The 23173-nt window shown below is 37.9% G+C and overlaps 1 protein-coding gene and 1 pseudogene across 1 annotated transcript; one reads left to right on the top strand and one right to left on the bottom strand.

The window, feature by feature from the left end:
- Nucleotides 1-627: 627 nt before the first annotated feature.
- On the bottom strand, nucleotides 628-2120 carry LOC130982481 (probable ribose-5-phosphate isomerase 2). Its single transcript, XM_057906502.1, is given in 2 exon segments — nucleotides 628-1145; nucleotides 1148-2120. Coding segments are annotated over 2 exon segments (549 nt in total). The 5' UTR covers nucleotides 1539-2120; the 3' UTR covers nucleotides 628-987.
- Nucleotides 2121-2310: 190 nt separating this feature from the next.
- The window catches only part of LOC130980344 (tubby-like F-box protein 3), a 29416-nt pseudogene continuing 8553 nt past the window's right edge, over nucleotides 2311-23173 (top strand).

The raw sequence follows: 23173 nt of genomic DNA, 5'->3' as shown, positions 1-23173 counted from the left end.
ATGCTTATCCGTAAAATCAATATAGACACGTTAATAGAAGCATTAACCACTTAAGAACACAACTTGATCACACGACATGTGTGAAGTTAGGTAGGCAGCTGAAGTCTCCTTTTCAGAGTACAAGCAAATGCAGAGGACAATGCTAATAATTGCTCGAGCATTCACACTATTGAATAATCATGGCAATATAATTGAAAAATTTTAATGCATGAATGACGATAATTTTATAGCCTTTTGCAATGCCATAAGACAATTAGACATAGAAGTACAGAACAACTAATCTTTTTTCAAGTCAATGGTTGGGGATAGTTATGATCTACCTACCACAAAGAGTTTCCATGTTTGCAAAAATTTACAAACCCTGTTAACAAGTGTACTTACAATCACGAATTATTGGACACCAAATAGCAATTAAATGGATGCAACACACTACAAGTGATTTATGAACAGAGCTACATCTTGATTTTAAAGGAAAAGCACTTCAGAACCAGACAAAGGCTAAGCACCAAAATATAAAATCCGCAAATCAAAGAGGGGAAAAGGAGCAAAATTTGAATTGAATTAATTCAATAAGTTAAACAATATCAGTTCAATAACAAGTTGTGTACAAAACACAAGAGCCATTACATGAACTGAATATCCAAATTTCCAGCAAGTCTATAAAATTCTCTTATGCTTGCTTGCTCAAACCAGGTCAAAAATAACAAAATTGGCGGAGAAATTAAGATACTTTCTTCAGCAATTGCAACTACACCAGATATCGTATGTTAGAAGCCCCCAAAGGACACCCCAAATGTTAAAGCATCAACCTTGACGAATTAAACTACCTCCCTGATTATTCCAAGTTTACCTACATTATTGTTCATGTCATTTAATGGTGTTTAAATTAAGCTACTACTTATTCTTGACAGTTAGGCCAAGTTCACCTGCAACAATAACAGTGGTAGCCATGTCAATGAACATTCCATGCTCCACAACACCGGTGATTTACAGAATGGAATCGCTGGCAGCTTTCAAATCCCCAATACTCTGCTTGAAATACAAATCAGTGATATAGTTGCCATTATCAGTGACATAAGGCTCAGCCTTTTCGCCCAAAGTTCTGAGCTTTGCAACGCAACTAGATTTCTGAAAGAGATTCTGAGCCTGGAAGCAGTGAACTTCCAACAAAATTGAATAACTTCAACGGGCATAGCCAAACCGCTACCACCAATATAGTTAACGAGCTTGGACTCATCGACGATTACAACGAATTTCTTGCAAGCACCTTTAACCATCTTCTCCCTCAAGAGGGAGCCACCGCGTCCCTTGACGAGGTTAAGGTAAGGATCAACCTCGTCGGCACCGTCAATGGCGAGATCAACGACGAGGTGAGAGTCCAGATCTGACAAGGGGATCCCGAAAGAGAGAGCTTGCTCGTGCGTCTTCTTGGAAGTGGGAATTCCAACGATGTCCTTGAGCTTGCCCTGACGGAGAAGCTCGCCGATTCGGTCGACGGCGTGTTTGGCAGTGGAGCCGGTTCTGAGGCCGAGAATCATACCGGATTCGACGTACTCGACGGCTTTGTAGGCGGCGATTTCTTCAAATCATCTTGGGTGAGAATTAATTACAAGTCATCTTATGCTAGCTTTTCAAGCATTTTTCACTTGTTTCATTAGGTTTTATGCACTTTCTTGCATTGTAAGTAAGTCATTTGGAGTGGATTTGCATGGTTTAGTTAAATCAATCAACCACCCTTTAATTGACACAAAATCATGAGGTTTAAGCTAGAATTAATTGAATTTTGAATGAATTTTAAACCTTGTGAATTTGGTGATACTTTGATTGGTTGTTTTGATTACTTGTAGGGGAAGAAAAGAAAGAAACAGGGAAAGCATGGCCTAAGGAAGAAGAAAAGTGTGGTGCATCAAGAAACCAAGGGAGCAACGCTCTCTTATTGAGCACAGCGCTCTCTAATTGAGCGCTAATGCAATCCAAGGAAGCAAGGGCAAGGAATGCTGCGCTGCATGACTTAACCGAGCACTACAAGGAACCAAGGAAACAAGGCAACAAACATACCGCTCGGTTGACTTAGTTAACCTTTTCAGGCTTCCACCAAAATAAAATCAAGGCATGACAATTGCTAGTGAAACCACCAAGTTTTGAGCCAAGCACTTGAGGGATAAGAGAAGCGCTACTCCACAAAAGAAATTGGCAAAAGGAGCTAGCCAAGGCTCGAACCAAGCACCTAGGAAGCAAGGAAGAAGCGCTACTCCAAGGGAACTAAGCAAAAATTGCAATCCCCAAGGTTTGAAATTGGAGACACGAAGAATGGAACAAAGGGACGCTCAGTTACCTTATTCAGCTGAGTGCAACCTTTCATTATTTCACAAGGAAAATTCCTCCACACATGCTGCACCCAAGGTTTGAAGTGAGGCTCCCTCCCAATGCCCATGGAGCGCTGCGCTCTCTCACTTAACCGAGCGCTACTCCCTTACACAAGCTTGGCACGCAACAAATTGGAAGGCAAAGGAAACAAGGCACGAGCTAAATGTTGAGCGCTCAGTTGCCTTAGTTAACCGAGCATGACCCTGGGAGGTGGCTTAGTTCAACTTTTCACTCAAAAAACATTTTGGATCCAATTCTTCACCAATTTGACAAGCCCACTTCAAATTCTAAAAATAAAAAAAATAGGAAGTGTATAAATAGGAGTTAATTTGATTTAGAGAGGACCTTCTTTTCACTTTTTAGTTTACTCTTAGCTCATTTTTTATTTTCTTTAATTTTAGTTTCCTTGAGAGCTCTGAGACTTGAGATTGGATCTAAGTCTTGCTCTCTAGTTTTCATTTTACTACCTTCTGCAACCTCTACTTTCTGCTTTGAAATTTTGGATTGAGATTGAAGGAATTTTATTTCATTCTTGATCTGAGATTTCTCTTTATTCTTATTCTGCATAATTCAGTGAATTGTGACTTAGATCTAAGTTTTCTTTACTTCTTTCATCTTTAATTCTTCTGTAAACTGTTTTCTATTGGATCAAGGAAGGAATTGAGATATAGATTTATTTTCTAGTCTCATTGAGCCCCTGAGATCTTCAACTTCTCATTTAGATTTTGCCATTGAGTTGAATTTACTCTCTGTTTTGCTTCTTCAAGCAACTTTTCATTTCTGTTGAGATCTGCTGCAACTTATTTCATCTTTGGTGCACGAAATTGCAATCACACTTTTGCAATCCCGCACAACTAACCAGCAAGTATACTGGGTCGTCCAAGTAATACCTTACGTGAGTAAGGGTCGATCCCACGGAGATTGTCGGCTTGAAGCAAGCTATGGTTATCTTGTAACTCTTAGTCAGGATATTAATAATTATCAGGGTTGATTGTAAAAAGCAAAAGAACATGAAATAAGTACTTGTTTTGCAGTAATGGGGAACAGGTTGAGGTTTTGGAGATGCTCTGTCTTCTGAACCTCTGCTTTCCTACTGTCTTCTTCTTCAAACACGCAAGGCTCCTTCCATGGCAAGCTGTATGTAGGGTTTCACCTTTGTCAATGGCTACCTCCCATCCTCTCAGTGAAAATGTTCAACGCGCTCTGTCACAGCACGGCTAATCATCTGTCGGTTCTCAATCGGGTTGGAATAGAATCCAGTGATTCTTTTGCGTCTGTCACTAACGCCCAGCCCTCAGGAGTTTGAAGCTCGTCACAGTCATTCAATCCTTGAATCCTACTCAGAATACCACAGATAAGGTTTAGACCTTCCGGATTCTCTTGAATGCCGCCATCAATTCTAGCTTATACCACAAAGATTCTGATTAAAGAATCCAAGAGATATCTACTCAATCTAAGGTAGAGCGGAGGTGGTTGTCAGGCACACGTTCATAGTTGAGAATGATGATGAGTGTCACGGATCATCACATTCATCAGGTTTAAGAACAAGTGATATCTTAGAATGGAAGCAAGCATGATTGAATGAAAAACAGTAGTAATTGCATTAATCCATCAAGACACAGCAGAGCTCCTCACCCCCAACCATGGGGTTTAGAGACTCATGCTGTAGAAGATACAATGAGAAACGTGTAAAAGTGTCATGAGATACAGATACAATGTCAAAAGATCCTATTAATAGTGAACTAGTAACCTAGGGTATACAGAAATGAGTAAATGACTTAAAAATCCACTTCCGGGGTCCACTTGGTGTGTGCTTGGGCTGAGCATTGAAGCTTGGATGTGTAGAGACTTTTTCTGGAGTTAAACGCCAGCTTTCATGCCAGTTTGGGCGTTTAACTCCAATTCTTATGCCAGTTCTGGCGTTAAACGCCGGGAATTCTGAAGCTGATTTGTAACGCCGGTTTGGGCCATCAAATCTCGGGCAAAATATGGACTATTATACTTGCTGGAAAGCCCAGGATGTCTACTTTCCAACGCCATTGAGAGCGCGCCAATTGGGCTTCTGTAGATCCAGAAAATCCATTTTGAGTGCAGGGAGGTCAGAATCCAACAGCATCTGCAGTCCTTTTCAGTCTCTGAATCAGATTTTTGCTCAGGACCCTCAATTTCAGCCAGAAAATACCTGAAATCACAGAAAAACACACAAACTCATAGTAAAGCCCAGAAAAGTGAATTTTAACTAAAAACTAATAAAAATATAATAAAAACTAACTAAAATATACTAAAAACAATGCCAAAAAGCGTATAAATTATCCGCTCATCACAACACCAAACTTAAATTGTTGCTTGTCCCCAAGCAACTGAAAATCAAAATAGGATAAAAAGAAGAGAATATACTATAGACTCCAAAATATCAAAGAAACTTAGCTCCAATTAGATGAGCGGGACTAGTAGCTTTTTGCTTCTGAATAGTTTTGGCATCTCACTTTATCCTTTGAAGTTTTAGAATGATTGGCATCTATGGGAACTCAGAACTCAGATAGTGTTATTGATTCTCCTAGTTAAGTATGATGATTCTTGAACATAGCTACTTTATGAGTCTTGGCTGTGACCCAAAGCACTCTGTCTTCCAGTATTACCACCATATACATACATGCCACAGACACATACTTAGGTGAACCTTTTCAGATTGTGACTCAGCTTTGCTAGAGTCCCCAATTAGAGGTGTCTAGGGTTCTTAAGCACACTCTTTTTGCCTTGGATCACAACTTTATTATTTTTTCTTTTTCTTTTTCCTCTTTTTTTTTCATTTTTTTTTGTACTCACTGCTTTTTCTTGCTTCAAGAATCAATTTGATGATTTTTCAGATCCTCAATAACATTTCTCCTTTTCCATCATTCTTTCAAGAGCCAACAATTTTAACATTCTTAAAACTACAAATTCAAAAGACATATGCACTGTTCAAGCATTCATTCAGAAAACAAAAAGTATTGTCACCACATCAAACTAATTCAACTAGTTTCAAAGATGAATTCGAAATCCTGTACTTCTTGTTCTTTTGTGATTAGAGCATTTTTCATTTAAGAGAGGTGATGGATTAGTAGGACATTCATAGCTTTAAGACATGAACCTTAAATTTTTATTAATCATGAATTAAAAACAAGACTCAAAAATAGATATAAGATAAGCCTAATAATAATAGAAAACAAAAATTTAAATGGACTCCTAATGATAGAGGTTATCACAGAGTTCGGACTCAACAACCTTGATTTTGAGAAGTGGATGCTCCCTCAACTTGGGGGGAGAGCTTTTGGCGTTTCAACTCTTGAAGTTCACGCCCCTGCTTCTCTTGTTCCTTCAGCAATTTGCAGAGCATGCAGTTTTGATTCTGCTGTTCTTCCTTAAGTTGTTCCATAGTTTCTTGCAACTTGGTGATAGATGCTTCTAGGCTGGCCCAGTAGTCAATTTCAGGAAATTCAGGGAGGAACTCCTGTGCCCTCTTTTTGATAGAGTTGTCTTGCATTTGTCCTTCCATTGACTTCTTGGTGATTGGATGTTCAATTGGGATGAATTCATCTACTCACATCTTCACCCCAGCCTCTTTACAGAGCAAAGAGATCAAGCTTGGGTAAGCCAGTTTGGCTTCAGTGGAATTCTTGTTTGCAATTGTGTAGATCTCACAAGCAATCAGATGATGAACCTCTACTTCTCTTCCAAGCATAATGCAATGAATCATCACAGCTCTCTTGATAGTGACCTCAGAACGGTTGCTAGTGGGCAATATGGAGCGCCCAATAAAGTCTAGCCAGCCTCTTGCAATTGGTTTGAGGTATCCCCTCTTGAGTTGGTTTGGGACACCTTTTGAATTGGTTATCCACTTAGTTCCAGGGAGGCAGATGTCCTCTAGAACTTGATCCAACCCCTTATCTGCTCTCACCATTCTCCTATTAAAGGATTCAGGATCATCTTGCAGTTGAGGCAATTTGAAGACCTCTCTTATTTTGTCCAGATGGAAGTAGATAAGTTTCCCTCTGACCATGGTTCTGTAGGTATGAAAAGCAGTTCCAGTCATTCTCTGCTTATCTGTCAGCCACAGATTTGAGTAGAATTCCTGAACCATATTTCTTCCAACCTTTATCTCAGGATTGGTTAGAACTTCCCATCCTCTGTTTCGAATTTGCTCTTAGATCCCCGGATATTCATCTTCTTTGAGATTGAATTTGACTTCCGGGATCACTGACCTCAGACCCATTATTTTGTGATAATGGTCTTCATGTTCTTTGGTTAAGAACTTCTCTTGATTCCAAAGACTCTTTGGATTATTCTCTTTCTTGCCTCTTGAGTTGGTTTGTTTTCCTTTAGGAGCCATGATCTTGATGAATCTTAGCTTAGTGATCACGGAAAAGCACACCAAACTTAGAGGTTTGCTTGTCCTCAAGCAAAAGAAAGGAAAGAGGGGAGAGAGGAGGAGAGCAAATTCGAATTGTGGGGAGAAAGGGATGGCCGAACGTGTATTTATAGGGGAGGAGGAGAGATTTCGAAAATTTTGAAGGAGATTTGAGAAGATATGGAAAGAATTTGAGAAATATTTGAGTTTTTGAAGAAGATTTGGGAAGGATTTGAGAGAGATTTGAAGAATGATTTTAATTTTTGAAGATTTGAAGGTGAATGATGAAAGTTTGAAATGTGTTTATGTAGAAAATCATGGATCAAAACAGAAAAGTTTGAAAAAAATTTGATTAGAAAGCAAAATCTCTATCCCCCACCTTTCTGGCGTTTAACGCCCAAATGTTGCCCATTGTGGGCGTTTAACGCCCAGCCAGGGTACCTGGCTGGGCGTTAAACGCCAGAATTCCCTTCATCACTGGGCGTTTTGCTAAACGCCCAGGATGCTGCACACCTGGCGTTAAACGCCCAGAATGGTGCCCATTCTGGCGTTTAACACCCAAAATGGCACCTTTACTGGCGTTAAACACCCAGAATGATGCCCATTCTGGCGTTTAACGCCCAAAGTACCCCTTACTGGCGTTTTTTCGCCAGTAAGCTCCTTTTCTCTGCTTTTTGCACTGAATCCTTCTGTAACTCTGTGAATTCCTTAAATTTTGATATTTGCCCTTTGAGAATATGTATCAAACTTTGATTAAACGAAATAGATAACCTGCTAATGACTGGGTTGCCTCCCAGCAAGCGCTTCTTTATTGTCTTTAGCTGGACCTTCACTGAGAATCATTCAAGCCTCAGTTTTGAGCATTCTTGCTCAAAATTGCTTTCAAGATAGTGCTTGATCCTCTGTCCATTAACAGTGAACTTTTTGTCAGAATCAGTATCCTGAAGCTCAACATATCCATATGGTGACACTCCTGTAATCACATACGGACCTCTCCAGCGGGATTTAAGTTTTCATGGGAACAGTCTGAGCCTAGAGTTGAAGAGCAGAACTTTTTGTCCTGGCTCAAAGACTCTGGATGACAACTTCTTGTCATGCCACTTCTTTGCCTTTTCCTTATAAATTTTTGCATTTTCAAAGGCACTGAGTCTAAATTCATCTAGCTCATTTAGCTGGAGTAATCTTTTTTCACCAGCTAACTTAGCGTCCAGGTTTAGGAATCTGGTTGCCCAGTAGGCTTTATGTTCCAGTTCCACAGGCAGATGACAGGCCTTGCCATACACAAGTTGGTATGGGGAGGTTCCTATTGGAGTCTTGAATGCTGTTCTGTATGCCCACAGAGCATCATCCAAGCTCTTTGCCTAATCCTTTCTACGGGCAATTACAGTCCGTTCTAGGATTCTTTTTAGTTCTCTGTTAGAGACTTCAGCTTGCCCATTTGTCTGTGGATGATACGGGGTTGCCACTTTGTGGCTAATTCCATATCGGACCATAGCAAAGTACAGCTGTTTATTGCAGAATTGAGTACCCCCATCACTGATTAGTACTCTGGGAACACCAAACCTACTAAAGATGTGTTTCTGGAGGAATTTCAGCACGGTCTTAGTATCATTAGTGGGTGTAGCAATTGCTTCTACCCATTTAGATACATAGTCTACTGCAACCAGAATGTAAGTGTTTGAGTATGATGGTGGGAATGGACCCATAAAGTCAATTCCCCATACATCAAACAATTCAATTTCTAGGATCCCTTGTTGAGGCATGGCGTATCCATGAGGCAGGTTACCAGCTCTTTGGCAACTGTCACAGTTTTGCAGAAACTCCCGAGCATCTCTATAGAGAGTAGGCCAGTATAAGCCACATTGGAGGACCTTAGTGGCTGTTCGCTCACTTCCGAAATGTCCCCCATACTGTGATCCATGGCAATGCCACAGGATCCTTTGTGCTTCTTCTCTGGGTACACATCTGCGGATCATTCCGTCTGCACATCTCTTAAAGAGATATGGCTCATCCCATAGGTAGTACTTGGCATCTGAAATTAATTTCTTTCTTTGCACCCTGCTGTACTCCTGTGGTATGAACCTCACAGCTTTATAATTTGCAATATCTGCAAATCATGGGGCTTCCTGAATGGCAAAGAGTTGCTCATCTGGAAAAGTCTCAGAGATCTCAGTAGAAGGGAGGGACGCCCCAGCTACTGGTTCTATTTGGGACAGATGATCAGCTACTTGGTTCTCTGTCCCTTTTCTGTCTCTTATTTCTATATCAAACTCTTGCAGAAGCAACACCCATCTTATGAGCCTGGGTTTTGAATCCTGCTTTGTGAGTAAGTACTTAAGAGCAGCATGGTCAGTGTACACAATCACTTTTGATCCTACTAGATAGGATCTAAACTTGTCAATGGCATAGACCACTGCAAGTAACTCTTTTTCCGTGGTTGTGTAATTCTTCTGTGCATCATTTAGAACACGGCTGGCATAATAAATGACATGCAGAAGCTTGTTATGCCTCTGTCCCAACACTGCACCAATGGCATGGTCACTGGCATCACACATTAGTTCGAATGGCAATGTCCAGTCTGGTGCAGAGATGACTGGTGCTGTGACCAGCTTAGCTTTCAGGGTCTCAAATGCCTGCAGACACTGTGTGTCAAAACACAAATGGTGTGTCAGCAGCTAGCAGGTTGCTCAGAGGTTTTGCAATTTTCGAAAAATCCTTTATAAACCTTCTATAGAATTCTGCATGCCCCAGAAAGCTTCTGATTGCCTTAACATTGGCAGGTGGTGGTAATTTTTCAATTACCTCTACCTTTGCCTTATCCACCTCTATTCCCTTGCTTGAAATTTTGTGTCCAAGGACAATTCCTTCAGTCACCATAAAGTGACATTTTTCCCAGTTTAAAACCAGGTTAGTCTCTTGGCACCTTTTCAGGACAAGTGCTAGATGGTTAAGACAGGAGCTGAATGAGTCTCCATATACTGAGAAGTCATCCATGAAGACTTCCAGAAATTTCTCCACCATATCAGAGAAGATGGATAGCATGCATCTCTGAAAGGTTGCAGGAGCATTACACAGACCAAAAGGCATCCTCCTGTAGGCAAACACGCCAGAAGGGCAAGTAAATGCTCTTTTCTCTTGGTCTTGAGGATCTACTGCAATTTGGTTGTAACCTAAATAGCCGTCCAAAAAGCAGTAATAATCATGACCAGCTAGTTTTTCTAGCATTTGGTCTATGAATGGTAAAGGAAAATGATCCTTTCTGGTGGTTGTATTGAGCCTTCTGTAGTCAATACACAGACGCCACCCTGTAACTGTTCTTGTAGGAACCAGTTCATTTTTTTCATTATGAACTACTGTCATGCCTCCCTTCTTGGGGACAACTTGGACAGGGCTCACCCAGGGGCTATCAGAAATAGGATAAATAATCCCAGCCTCTAGTAATTTAGTGACCTCTTTCTGCACCACCTCCTTCATGGCTGGATTTAGCCGCCTTTGTGATTGGACCACTGGTTTGGCATTATCCTCCAATAGGATCTTGTGCATGCATCTTGCTGGGCTAATGCCCTTAAGATCACTTATGGACCACCCAAGAGCTGTCTTATGTGTCCTTAGCACTTGAATCAGTGATTCCTCTTCCTGTGGATTTAAAGCAGAGCTTATGATTACAGGAAAGGTGTCACCTTCTCCCAGAAATGCATATTTTAGGGATGGTGGTAATGGTTTGAGCTCGGGTTTGGGGGGTTTCTCCTCTTCCTGAGGGATTTTCAGAGGTTCTATTATTCTCTCTGATTCCTCCAAATCAGGCTGAACATCTTTAAAGATGTCCTCTAGCTCTGATTCGAGACTCTCAGTCATATTGATCTCTTCCACCAAAGAGTCAATAATGTCCGCGCCCATGCAGTCATTTGATGTGTCTGGATGCTGCATAGCTTTTACAGCATTCAACTTGAACTCATCCTCATTGACTCGCAGGGTTACTTCCCCTTTTTGTACATCAATGAGAGTTCATCCAGTTGCTAGGAAAGGTCTTCCTAGAATGAGAGTTGCACTCTTGTGCTCCTCCATTTCCAGCACTACAAAGTCAGTTGGAAAGGCGAATGGCCCAACCTTGACAATCATGTCCTCAATTATGCCTGATGGATATTTAATGGATTCATCAGCAAGTTGGAGGCATATCCGGGTTGGTTTGACTTCTTCAATCAACCCAAGCTTTCTGATAGTGGATGCAGGTATTAGATTGATGCTTGCTCTAAGGTCACACAGGGCTGTCTTGGTGCAAGCACCTTCTAATGTGCATGGTATCATAAAGCTTCCTGGATCTTGAAGCTTTTCTGGTAAGCTTTTCAGAATGACTGCACTGCACTCTTCAGTGAGAAATACTTTTTCAGTTTCTCTCCAATCCTTCTTATGACTTAAGATCTCTTTCATGAACTTAGCATAAGAAGGTATTTGCTCAAGTGCCTCTGCAAACGGAATCTTCATTTCAAGAGTCCTTAGATAGTCTGCAAAGTGGGCAAATTGCTTATCCTGCTTTGCTTGGTGGAGTTTCTGAGGATAAGGCATCTTGGCTTTATATTCTTCAACCTTAGTTGTTGCAGGTTTATTCCTTACAGAAGTGGTTGAAGAAGCCTTTTTAGAGGGGTTACTATCAGCACTCTCAGGTGTTTGATCCTCCATTGGCGTTTGAACGCCAGGATTGGGTGAAGAATAGGCGTTTAACGCCAACTTTTTTCCTTTTTTTGGCGTTTGAACGCCAGAACTGGGCAGGGAATGGGCGTTTAACGCCAGCTTTCCCCCTTTTTCTGGCGTTTGAACGCCAAGAGTATTCCTCTCTGGGCTCTTACTATCCTCAGAGGGATTTTGGACAGTGGTTTGGTTATCCTCTGTCAATTGTTCCTTTATTGGCTTTTTGCTACTTTGAGCAGTGTTATTCAATGTCTTCCCACTCCTCAGTTGAACTGCTTGGCATTCTTCTGTTATCTGTTTAGATAGCTGCTGTTTTGCCTGATTCAATTGTGATTCTATGTTCTTGTTAGCAATTTTAGTTTCTTGGAGCATCTCTTTAAATTCTGCTAACTGTTTTGTCATCAGGTGTAATTGCTGATTAAGCTCAATCATCTGTTCTTGAGGATTAGGATCAGTGGCTACTGCCATAACTTCTTCTTTTGTGGAGAACTCATTGCTAGAGTACAAATGTTGATTTCTAGCAACAGTATCTATAAGCTCTTGAGCCTCCTCAATCGTCTTCCTCATGTGTATAGATCCACCAGCTGAGTGGTCTAGAGACATTTGAGCTTTTTCTGTAAGCCCATAGTAGAAGATGTCTAACTGTACCCACTCTGAAAACATTTCAGAGGGGCATTTTCTTAGCATACCTCTATACCTCTCCCAGGCATTATAAAGGGATTCATTACCCTCTTGTTTAAAGCCTTGGATGTCCAGCCTTAGCTGTGTCATCCTTTTTGGAGGGTAAAATTGATTTAAGAATTTGTCTGATAACTGTCTCCATGTTTTTATGCTTGCTGTGGGTTGGTTATTCAACCACCTCTTAGCTTGATCTTTTACAGCAAATGAAAATAGTAATAGTCTGTAGACATCCTGATCCACCTCTTTATCACGTACTGTGTCAGCAATTTGTAAGAACTGTGCCAGAAACTCAGTAGGTTCTTCCTATGGAAGACCGGAATACTGGCAATTTTGCTGCACCATGATAATGAGTTGAGGATTTAGCTCAAAGCTGCTTGCTTTGATGGGAGTGTATACAGATGCTACTCCCATATGCAGCTGTAATGGGGTTAGCATATGACCCCAGAGTCCTTCTGGACTGCTCAATTCCACTTAGGTCCATGATGGAGAAAGGGAAGTGATATGGATTGCAAGTAGATTATTTTATTATTTTTTTTTGAAAAGTGACCGAAAAAAATTAAAACAAAATAAATGGAAAATAAAATAATTTCGAAAACTAAAAGAAAATAAGATCAAAACAAATTGAAAACTAAATCAATTAGTTAATTAAAAAGATTTTGGAAAAAGCAATTGAAAAGATATGATTGAAAATTATTTTGGAAAAGATTTGATTTTTTTTAAATGAGGAAAGAGAAAAACAACAAAATGACACCAAACTTAAAATTTTTAGGAAATCAAACACAAATTTTCGAAAATTTTAAAGGAAAATACAAAGAGGACACCAAATTTAGAATTTTTAAAGATAAAAAAGGGACTAAGGACATGCAAATTTGAAAATTAAAAGAAAAAAAAACAAAGCATGCAACTGACACCAAACTTAAAATATGAAACTACACTCAAATAAAAGACTCTAAACCAACAAAAACAAAACAGTCCTAATCTAAGCAACAAGATAGACCGTCAGTTGTTCAAACTCAACAATCCCCGGCAACGGCGCCAAAAACTTGGTGCACGAAATTGCAATCACACTTTTGCAATCCCGCACAACTAACCAGCAAGTATACTGGGTCGTCCAAGTAATACCTTACGTGAGTAAGGGTCGATCCCACGGAGATTGTCGGCTTGAAACAAGCTATGGTTATCTTGTAACTCTTAGTCAGGATATTAATAATTATCAGGGTTGATTGTAAAAAGCAAAAGAACATGAAATAAGTACTTGTTTTGCAGTAATGGGGAACAGGTTGAGGTTTTGGAGATGCTCTGTCTTCTGAACCTCTGCTTTCCTACTGTCTTCTTCTTCAAACACGCAAGGCTCCTTCCATGGCAAGCTGTATGTAGGGTTTCACCGTTGTCAATGGCTACCTCCCATCCTCTCAGTGAAAATGTTCAACGCGCTCTGTCACAGCACGGCTAATCATCTGTCGGTTCTCAATCGGGTTGGAATAGAATCCAGTGATTCTTTTGCGTCTGTCACTAATGCCCAGCCCTCAGGAGTTTGAAGCTCGTCACAGTCATTCAATCCTTGAATCCTACTCAGAATACCACAGATAAGGTTTAGACCTTCCGGATTCTCTTGAATGCCGCCATCAATTCTAGCTTATACCACAAAGATTCTGATTAAAGAATCCAAGAGATATCTACTCAATCTAAGGTAGAACGGAGGTGGTTGTCAAACACACGTTCATAGTTGAGAATGATGATGAGTGTCACGGATCATCACATTCATCAGGTTTAAGAACAAGTGATATCTTAGAATGGAAGCAAGCATGATTGAATGAAAAACAGTAGTAATTGCATTAATCCATCAAGACACAGCAGAGCTCCTCACCCCCAACCATGGGGTTTAGAGACTCATGCTGTAGAAGATACAATGAGAAACGTGTAAAAGTGTCATGAGGTACAGATACAATGTCAAAAGATCCTATTAATAGTGAACTAGTAACCTAGGGTATACAGAAATGAGTAAATGACTTAAAAATCCACTTCCGGGGTCCACTTGGTGTGTGCTTGGGCTGAGCATTGAAGCTTGGATGTGTAGAGACTTTTTCTGGAGTTAAACGCCAGCTTTCATGCCAGTTTGGGCGTTTAACTCCAATTCTTATGCCAGTTCCGGCGTTAAACGCCGGGAATTCTGAAGCTGATTTGTAACGCCGGTTTGGGCCATCAAATCTCGGGCAAAATATGGACTATTATACTTGCTGGAAAGCCCAGGATGTCTACTTTCCAACGCCATTGAGAGCGCGCCAATTGGGCTTCTGTAGATCCAGAAAATCCATTTTGAGTGCAGGGAGGTCAGAATCCAACAGCATCTGCAGTCCTTTTCAGTCTCTGAATCAGATTTTTGCTCAGGACCCTCAATTTCAGCCAGAAAATACCTGAAATCACAGAAAAACACGCAAACTCATAGTAAAGCCCAGAAAAGTGAATTTTAACTAAAAACTAATAAAAATATAATAAAAACTAACTAAAATATACTAAAAACATACTAAAAACAATGCCAAAAAGCGTATAAATTATCCGCTCATCAATCTTCTACTTCTTTAATTGATTATTCTTTACATTTTCTTGCTTGATTTTGCATCCCAACTCCCAAAAATTCCTTTACTATTCAAGCAATTTACATTTCTTGCACTTTAAGCTTCAGCCATTTACATTTCTTGCAATCTAAGTTTCAGTCATTTACATTACTTGTTCTTTAAGATTCAGCTCTTTGACTTCTTCTGCTCTTTAATTTACTGTTAATTCTCCCTCTCCCTTTTAAGAGTTATGTCAGAGGTGTTGAGGTAGATTTTAGTCCATCATTAGTTATGAGGGTCCTATAGTTGAGGAGAATAACCTATAGAGAGCTTAGCTTTGAGGATAGATTGCAGGGAGAGAATGACCCTGATGAGATATTACATGGGATATGTTTGGAAGACACAGACTGGGAAAGAGACTCAAATGGAGCCCCGAGCCACTTGAAAAGATTAGATCTCACTCCTGAGACCAAGGGGTGGTATGAGGTAGTAAGGAGATCTATACTCCCTACTGAAAACACTTCAGCGGTCACAGTCAAGCAAGCCCTCTTGACATACTGCATCCTACATGGAGGAGAAATCAACCTCTCACAACTCATAGCAGATAGTATTCAGGAGATGGCTGAAGACACAAGCAAATCGGGTAGGCTTGGTCATCCAAGCACTATTCTAAGGCTATGCAACAGGGCTAGGATGCTCTTTAATTTGAAGATGAAGACATGGATATTAGAGAAAGTAAAAAGAGGAAGGGGAATCACAAAGAGAAGTATGGAAGGTAGTGCTGAAGATGACGATCAAGAAGAAAGAAGAACTCAAAGTAGAATAAGAAGACCACAAGTGGAGGAAGAGCAGGCTCCTAATGCGCTGGATTTGAGTCAAATGCAGAGAGCCATTGAAGAAATATCTCAGCAATTCATGAGAGCCCAGGAGCAACAGCAAGAACAACACCAGAGGCAACATGAGCAGTATTTGAAGGATAAAGAGGAAAGAGAAAGATGGCAGTGCCACATGGAGGAACGACAAGAGAGCTAGAAGCAACAAATGATGGCTCAACAACAAGAATTTCAGACAAGAATTCTTGAGGGGCAAAAGGAACAATCAACAGAATTTCGAAAATCACATGATGCATTGTTTCTGAGGCAAGCCAAGTATGGGGAATACACTCAAAATCTATACCAATGGAAGAATATATATCATACCATTGGAGGACATAAGCACTATCAAAGAATAGAGTATGATGAAAGCACCCAAGCGAAGTTGGATTACTTGACTCACAGCATGCCAGCATTGAACCCACAGATCAAGCCATTCGAGCAATGCCAAGAGTTAGTGGACCGTCAGAGAGCAAGAACCAAGACGCATTCAGCAAGTATGCTTCAGAGATTGGAGGATTCTGGACTCTCAAGTCTGTTAGACCCTATCTGGGATAGAAGATGTCCTGTTGAAGAGCCTCAAGACTACACCAAGAAGAGGAAGAAGAAGGGAGAATCAAGCAAGAGCAAGGAGCACAATAAATAGAAGGTGGTGGAGTTTCTTTCATGTTTTTTTTCAATTAAATAAAGAAGATGCATCCCTGCAACATGAGATGCCTCCAATTGTTTTATGTTATGCACTTTCATATTCTGAGTAGTTTCCTTACAAGTGAATTGCATTATGTTTGTCCTCCATCATTGGCTTAAATTTTGTTTTGTTTCCCGGCTGCTTGAATAACAGAAAAATGGTTGAAACAAGAAAGTGATTGTCCAATGTTATAGAAATTGAAAGGAAATTTAGTGGTGGTACTTGTTTGATTCAATTGTTAGCTCATAAAACAAAAAGCTGCATAATAACATGATTCTTTAAAGTGTGAGTTAGTTTGCTGCTATAAAGTCTGCTATCAATGAAAATCCCTTGAGAATGAAGCAAAACAAAAAGAAAAAGAAAGAGAAAAGTCAAGAATTGGCAAAGAAACAAATAATAAGGCTAGACACCAATAGCTTGGACCCTATGACATATGCCTGTGGTGTTTTTGTACTAGGATATGCTTGGACAAGTAGGTTCTGAGGAGTACTTTGAAACTTGGCCACTTAGATCAACTGATCTGGGATTGCCAACCAAAATTCCACTATCAAGAGCAACCTAGTTACAAAGCATTTAGTAATCCAAAGAGATGCTGGGCATCAATGTCCCTAGGAAGAAATTGTGAGCCATGTGTCTGTGGTGAAGAAGTGTTGAGCAAAATTGAGCCAAAAGGCTGCTGCAACACTTGCCACCAAGCCTTCATTAAAGAATAAGCTTTCTAAGGCAAAATAAAGAAAGAAAAAGCTAGCAAGGGATCAAGCAAAAGTAAGATAGTATAGCAGCAACTCTAGTGAACCCTTGAAGAATCATTTCTTATCTATCAGCAAAGAATAAATGAGCTACCATTGTCTACATAAAACCCCATGAACCAAGTTCAATTATCTGCTAAATAAAGACATGCATACTTCTCTGTTTCATTTCATTTTCTCTTATGTTTAATGCTTGCTTGGGGACAAGCAAGGTTTAAGTTTGGTGTTGTGATGACAAGTCATCTTTTTTGCTAGCTTTTCAAGCATTTTTCACTTGTTTCATTAGATTTTATGCACTTTCTTGCATTGTAAGTAAGTAATTTGGAGCGGATTTGCATGGTTTGGTTAAATCAATCAACCACCTTTAATTGACACAAAATCATGAGGTTTAAGCTAGAATTAATTGAATTTTGTATGAATTTTAAACCTTGTGAATTTGGTGATACTTTGATTGGTTGTTTTGATTACTTGTAGGTGAAGAAAAGAAAGAAACAAGGAAAGCATGGCCTAACGAAGAAGAAAAGCGTGGCGCATCAAGAAACCAAGGGAGCAGCGCTCTCTTATTGAGCACAGCGCTCTCTAATTGAGCGCTAATGCAATCCAAGGAAGCAAGGGCAAGGGATGCTGCGCTGCATGACTTAACCGAGCGCTACAATGAACCAAGTAAACAAGGCAACAAACATAGCGCTCGGTTAACTTAGTTAACCTTTTCGGGCTTCCACCAAAATAAAATCAAGGCATGACAATTGCTAGTGAAACCACCAAGTTTCGAACCAAGTACTTGAGGGATAAGAGAAGCGCTACTCCACAAAAGAAATTGGCAAAAAGAGCTAGCCAAGGCTCGAACCAAGCACCTAGGAAGCAACGAAGAAGCGCTACTCCAAGGGAAATAAGCAAAAATTGCAATCCCCAAGGTTCGAAATTTGAGACACGAAGAATGGAACAAAGGGGCGCTCAGTTACCTTATTCAACTGAGCGTTACCTTTCATTATTTCACAAAGAAAAATCCTCCACACATGCTGAACCCAAGGTTCGAAGTGAGGCTCCCTCCCAATGCCCATGGAGTGCTGCGCTCTCTCACTTAACCGAGCGCTACTCCCTTACACAAGCTTGGCACGCAACAAATTGGAAGGCGAAGGAAACAAGGCACGAGCCAAATGTTGAGCGCTCAGTTGCCTTAGTTAACCGAGCATGACCCTGGGAGGTGGCTTAGTTCAACTTTTCACTCAAAAAACATTTTGGATCCAATTCTTCACCAATTTGACAAGCCCACTTCAAATTCTAAAAATAAAAAAATAGGAAGTGTATAAATAGGAGTTAATTTGATTTAGAGAGGACCTTCTTTTCACTTTTTAGTTTACTCTTAGCTCATTTTTTATTTTCTTTAATTTTAGTTTCCTTGAGAGCTCTGAGACTTGAGATTGGATCTAAGTCTTGCTCTCTAGTTTTCATTTTACTACCTTCTGCAACCTCTACTTTCTGCTTTGAAATTTTGGATTGAGATTGAAGGAATTTTGTTTCATTCTTGATTTGAGATTTCTCTTTGTTCTTATTCTGCATAATTCAGTGAATTGTGACTTAGATCTAAGTTTTCTTTACTGCTTTTATCTTTAATTCTTCTGCAAACTATTTTCTATTGGATCAAAGAAGGAATTGAGATCTAGATTTATTTTCTAGTCTCATTGAGCCCCTGAGATCTTCAACTTCTCATTTGGATTTTGCCATTAAGTTGAATTTACTCTCTGTTTTGCTTCTTCAAGCAACTTTCCATTTCTGTTGAGATCTGCTACAACTTATTTCATCTTCTACTTCTCTGATTGATTGTTCTTTACATTTTCTTGCTTGATTTTGCATCCCAGCTCCCAAAAATTCCTTTACTATTCAAGCAATTTACATTTCTTGCACTTTAAGCTTCAGCCATTTATATTTCTTGTAATATAAGTTTCAGTCATTTATATTACTTGTTCTTTAAGATTCAGCTCTTTTACTTCTTTTGCTCTTTAATTTACTTTTAATTCTCCCTCTCCCTTTTAGTTTCATACAATTTATTAGCTTCTGTTAATCACAATTCACTCAAATCAATACTTGTTTGCTTGACTAAATCAACCGCCTAACTAAAATTGCTCAATCCTTCAATCCCTGTGGGATCGACCTCACTCATGTGAGTAATTACTACTTAATGCGATCCGGTACACTTGCCGGTAAGTTTTGTGTGGAATCTGATTTCCACCCATCAAGAATGAGCTGAGAGAGAGAGGAAGAGGGGAGAAGAAGGCCAGCTTCCATGGCTGCTTTCTCGGAGGCAATGAAATGGGGGCAGGGGATTGCCATTGAATTGGGTTTGGGGGGAAATGAATGAATGTGAATGTGTGGTGGTGAGTGAATGTGTGAAGATAGGGTTTGTGCGGAAGAGAAGAGAAATGAGAAGAGAAGAGAAGAGAGGTGGCAGAGATATGAGAGGACGTGTTTGATTGTGGGGGTTTATATATTGACAGAAAGAAACAGAGGAAGGGGATGCAAGTGGAAGTGTGTCTTAATTCTCAAATCTCGACAAAAAAACACAACACCCCTCTTTCTGTTACTATCACATACCATAACAGGGTCACTAATGATAATTATAATTGCTATTGGCATTTTGTCACAGCAACTACTTTATCCCACCAAGCTCCCAAAAGCTTGAAAAAAGAGAAATAATTGATTCCTCATTGAATTGGAGCACCAATTCTCCACTTCATTCGAATCTTCTATGGGTAACCAAAATGTGAATATTCATAGCATTTGCAGATATGCTTCTTGTTTCCCTAAAGCATGAAATTGCGCAAAATATCAACTTGCTATTGTATTATGCTTGCTTAAGGATAAGAAATCTAAGTTTTAAAGAACTGTTATTAGTAATAATGAGTTTGAACGCGTGGAGGTGTGGGCTCCATTTGGAAAAAAAAAAAAAGTAAATATGTTTTTAAGAGTTTGATTAACAAATGCCTTGGTACATTTGTTAAAGAAGTACTTGTTTAAGCAGTAAATAAATAAAATAATTACTGAGAATTCAAGTTTTTAATATTTCTAATACACTTAATGCTTTAAAAATTTCAAAAAGTTATTATGTTTTTTCTTTCGATGACTTAACAAATGTCCTAAAGACATTTATATTAATTAATTCCTTATTTAAACTATGTTAAAATCAATATCATTTTATCTTGAAAACTTACATTTTTTAAATACATATGCAAAAAGAACATTTTAAATTATAACATTCTACCTTTAATCCAAAAAAACTACTGTATTCATTTAGATAAACTAATACATAGTACCCAATTACATTGATTTAAGCATGACAGTGTTTTAAGAATGCGATGAAAGACATTGTTTTTGCGTGGAGATTTAAGAATGGTGGGGAACTCTACCTAATGCTAAGTTGTGGTATCAAGTCCACGAGTTAAGACCAATTGCTTATCGACCACATTTGATTTGGACAATGACATACACAATAATGTTTAATTTCTTCTTCATTATTTTGATCAAATCCACAATAATAATGCTTTCATTGACACTAAGCTTGTGATGTCATTCATTGATCTTTATTGCACTCTCTCAATTTTATTTTACTTTTCAAACTCATCCATGTTTAATTGTTTATGGTTTCATGAAAATTTATTCAGTTTGATTTAAGTAACTTTATTTGATAATAGATTTTATTTTTTTAAATTTTAAAAGAGCAAATTTAAAACTTTATATAAACTCTAAGTAGACGACTTTTTTTCTCTGCATATAGACAACTTTCTTTTCTCTGCATAAAGTCCAACTAGTAAAACTATTTCAAAATTGCTTTTCTAACTAAATTATTCAAATATAGATGATCAATTTTGATATAATTATTGTTTAAATTTTTTTTTTTCAAATTTAAGAGTTACCTAAAACAAAATTATAGACAATAGGTTAGAGACATGATATTATCACTATTCTCTTATTCCGAATTTTTAATGTCCCGAATTTGTCATTCTCAATAATAGGAAGTGTACTTACAAAGACATCGACGCTCAAGTTAGTATGGGTTACAAAAGGAAGTAAGATAGAGATCATATGTAAGTGCACATATTTAGGATAGTTTATATATTATGAGATTATACTATTACGAACTTTTTTTATGTGGGTTGTTTTTTTTCATGAAATACTCTTATCATAAGATGCTTAATATTTTATTATGGTCTTTTCTCATAAGATACTCTTAGGTCTATATATAGCCAATGTTGTAATATTTTTCTTTAGGAGTAGAATGACGGTTACAATGTAACAATTAACCTCATGAAATTGAGTTTTTAGACATTATTAGAATGAGTTATGAGGAGTTAGTATCCTCTTTGTAACATATTTTTTGGAATCCAAGAGATTACTTAATCATCAAACCGATTTTTTAGAACTTCTTATACTCTTAGACTCAGTTGTTAGTATTGGGCTTATACAAATATTTTAGAACAGACGTTCAAACTCAGTATGTCTTTCTTTCGAAAATATTTCTGAGTTTCATATCTCAGCCCAAGTGTCTCATCCTTTAAGGTAAAGCTTTTTATTTTGCTTACTTTTTTTTATAAAATTCGATCTCTGACCATAATTTCTATCAATCATAGGTTGCCACCTTGCTTTATGAGTTTGGAAATTAGATTTTTTTAAATCAAAGTTTGTATATTGTGATTCTAGGATTAAGAGTCAATGTTCCTATTCTTTGAATATCATATTTTTTTTATTTTTTGATTTTTTAGTTTTATGGACTTTTCGTTGTGGATACCCCAACTCGTAGCTTGTAAGCTTAAGCGTTCGAGTTTTTGAGATTTTGATGAAGACATATCAAAATAAATTCAAATTGTCATAATCAATAATTATTAAATTTATTATGCTTGAAATAGTAACTCAATCGTAAAAATATTGAGTTTAAAAATAAAGAAATTATTTCTCTTAAAATAATTACATAATGAATTCTTTTCATTTAACTGCAATCTACTTTTTTCGATCTAAAGTAATTGTTTGGACAATTGAATGATGGATTTTTCTTATTTAGATTAGTTGACTCAAGATTTTTTTAATAAATAATTATTTAAAGATTATTCCTTTATTTCTACCACAAATTTTCATATTATTATTTTGTAAATAATAATATGCTGTAAAATATTTTATAAAATTTGACTAAAATAAGTCATACTTTTACGTGTCTAAGTATGAATGTGGTTTACCTTCAAAGAGTTTAATTAGGATTTTTAATATTTTTTTCGTTAGTAGAGAATGAGTTTTCATCTTCCAACTTTGTAAATTTTAATTTTTAGGTGTCAAGTTGTGTTCTTTGTGGTAAATTTGCAAAAACATTTTTCTTGATTTCTTGCTTCACAATTTTTAAGTTGTTACTAAACCTCCAAATTATCGACCATTTAATTGGTCTAGCAATTATAAGTCTTTAAAGCGTATAGTGATATAATCACAAATTGAAATTTGTAAATATTTTCATCTTTTTTGTGGAAACTTTTGTATTATGTGTTTTAATACTTGTCTTTTGTGACCATGTATTTTCTACTCATTTTTTATATTGTTCATCTTGTGAATATATGTTGTGCTAAACTCATCTTGGGTAGAACTTAGAATGAGGAGAATGTGATAAACAACGTGTCTCTATAGACGGCGTCATTATTCAGAAGTGTTTTTTTCTCTTGAGTTTAAGAATTACCTGAACAAAATTGTAGAGAGTAGGTTGGAGACACGATATTGCCATCATTCTCCTATTGCAAGAACTCTGACGCTCAAGTTAACATGGGTCGCAAAAGAAATTAAGACAGAAATCATATATGAGTGCACATATTTAAAATAGTACATATATTATAAGATTACAATATTACAAACTTTTTTTATATGAGTTGCTCTTTTTATAAAATATTCTCATTATGATGCTTAATATCTTATATATTATAGTTTCTTCTTATATAATGCTTTTATACTTATATATAGTCAATTTTATAATATTTTCTTTTTAAAATCTAAGAGAATATTTAATCATCAAATCAGTTTCTTAGAATTTTTGTATACGGTTTGAATTCGATTTTTAGTATTGAATTTATAAAAATATTTTAGAATAATTATTAATTATATGATAAATAAATTATTGCTTTAAAAATAATTTTAATATTTCAATTTTCTTAAACGCACCG

This window comes from Arachis stenosperma, chromosome 5 (assembly GCF_014773155.1).
Source record: "Arachis stenosperma cultivar V10309 chromosome 5, arast.V10309.gnm1.PFL2, whole genome shotgun sequence".
Taxonomy (NCBI): domain Eukaryota; kingdom Viridiplantae; phylum Streptophyta; class Magnoliopsida; order Fabales; family Fabaceae; genus Arachis; species Arachis stenosperma.
This window is presented reverse-complemented; position numbering and strand designations above follow the sequence as displayed.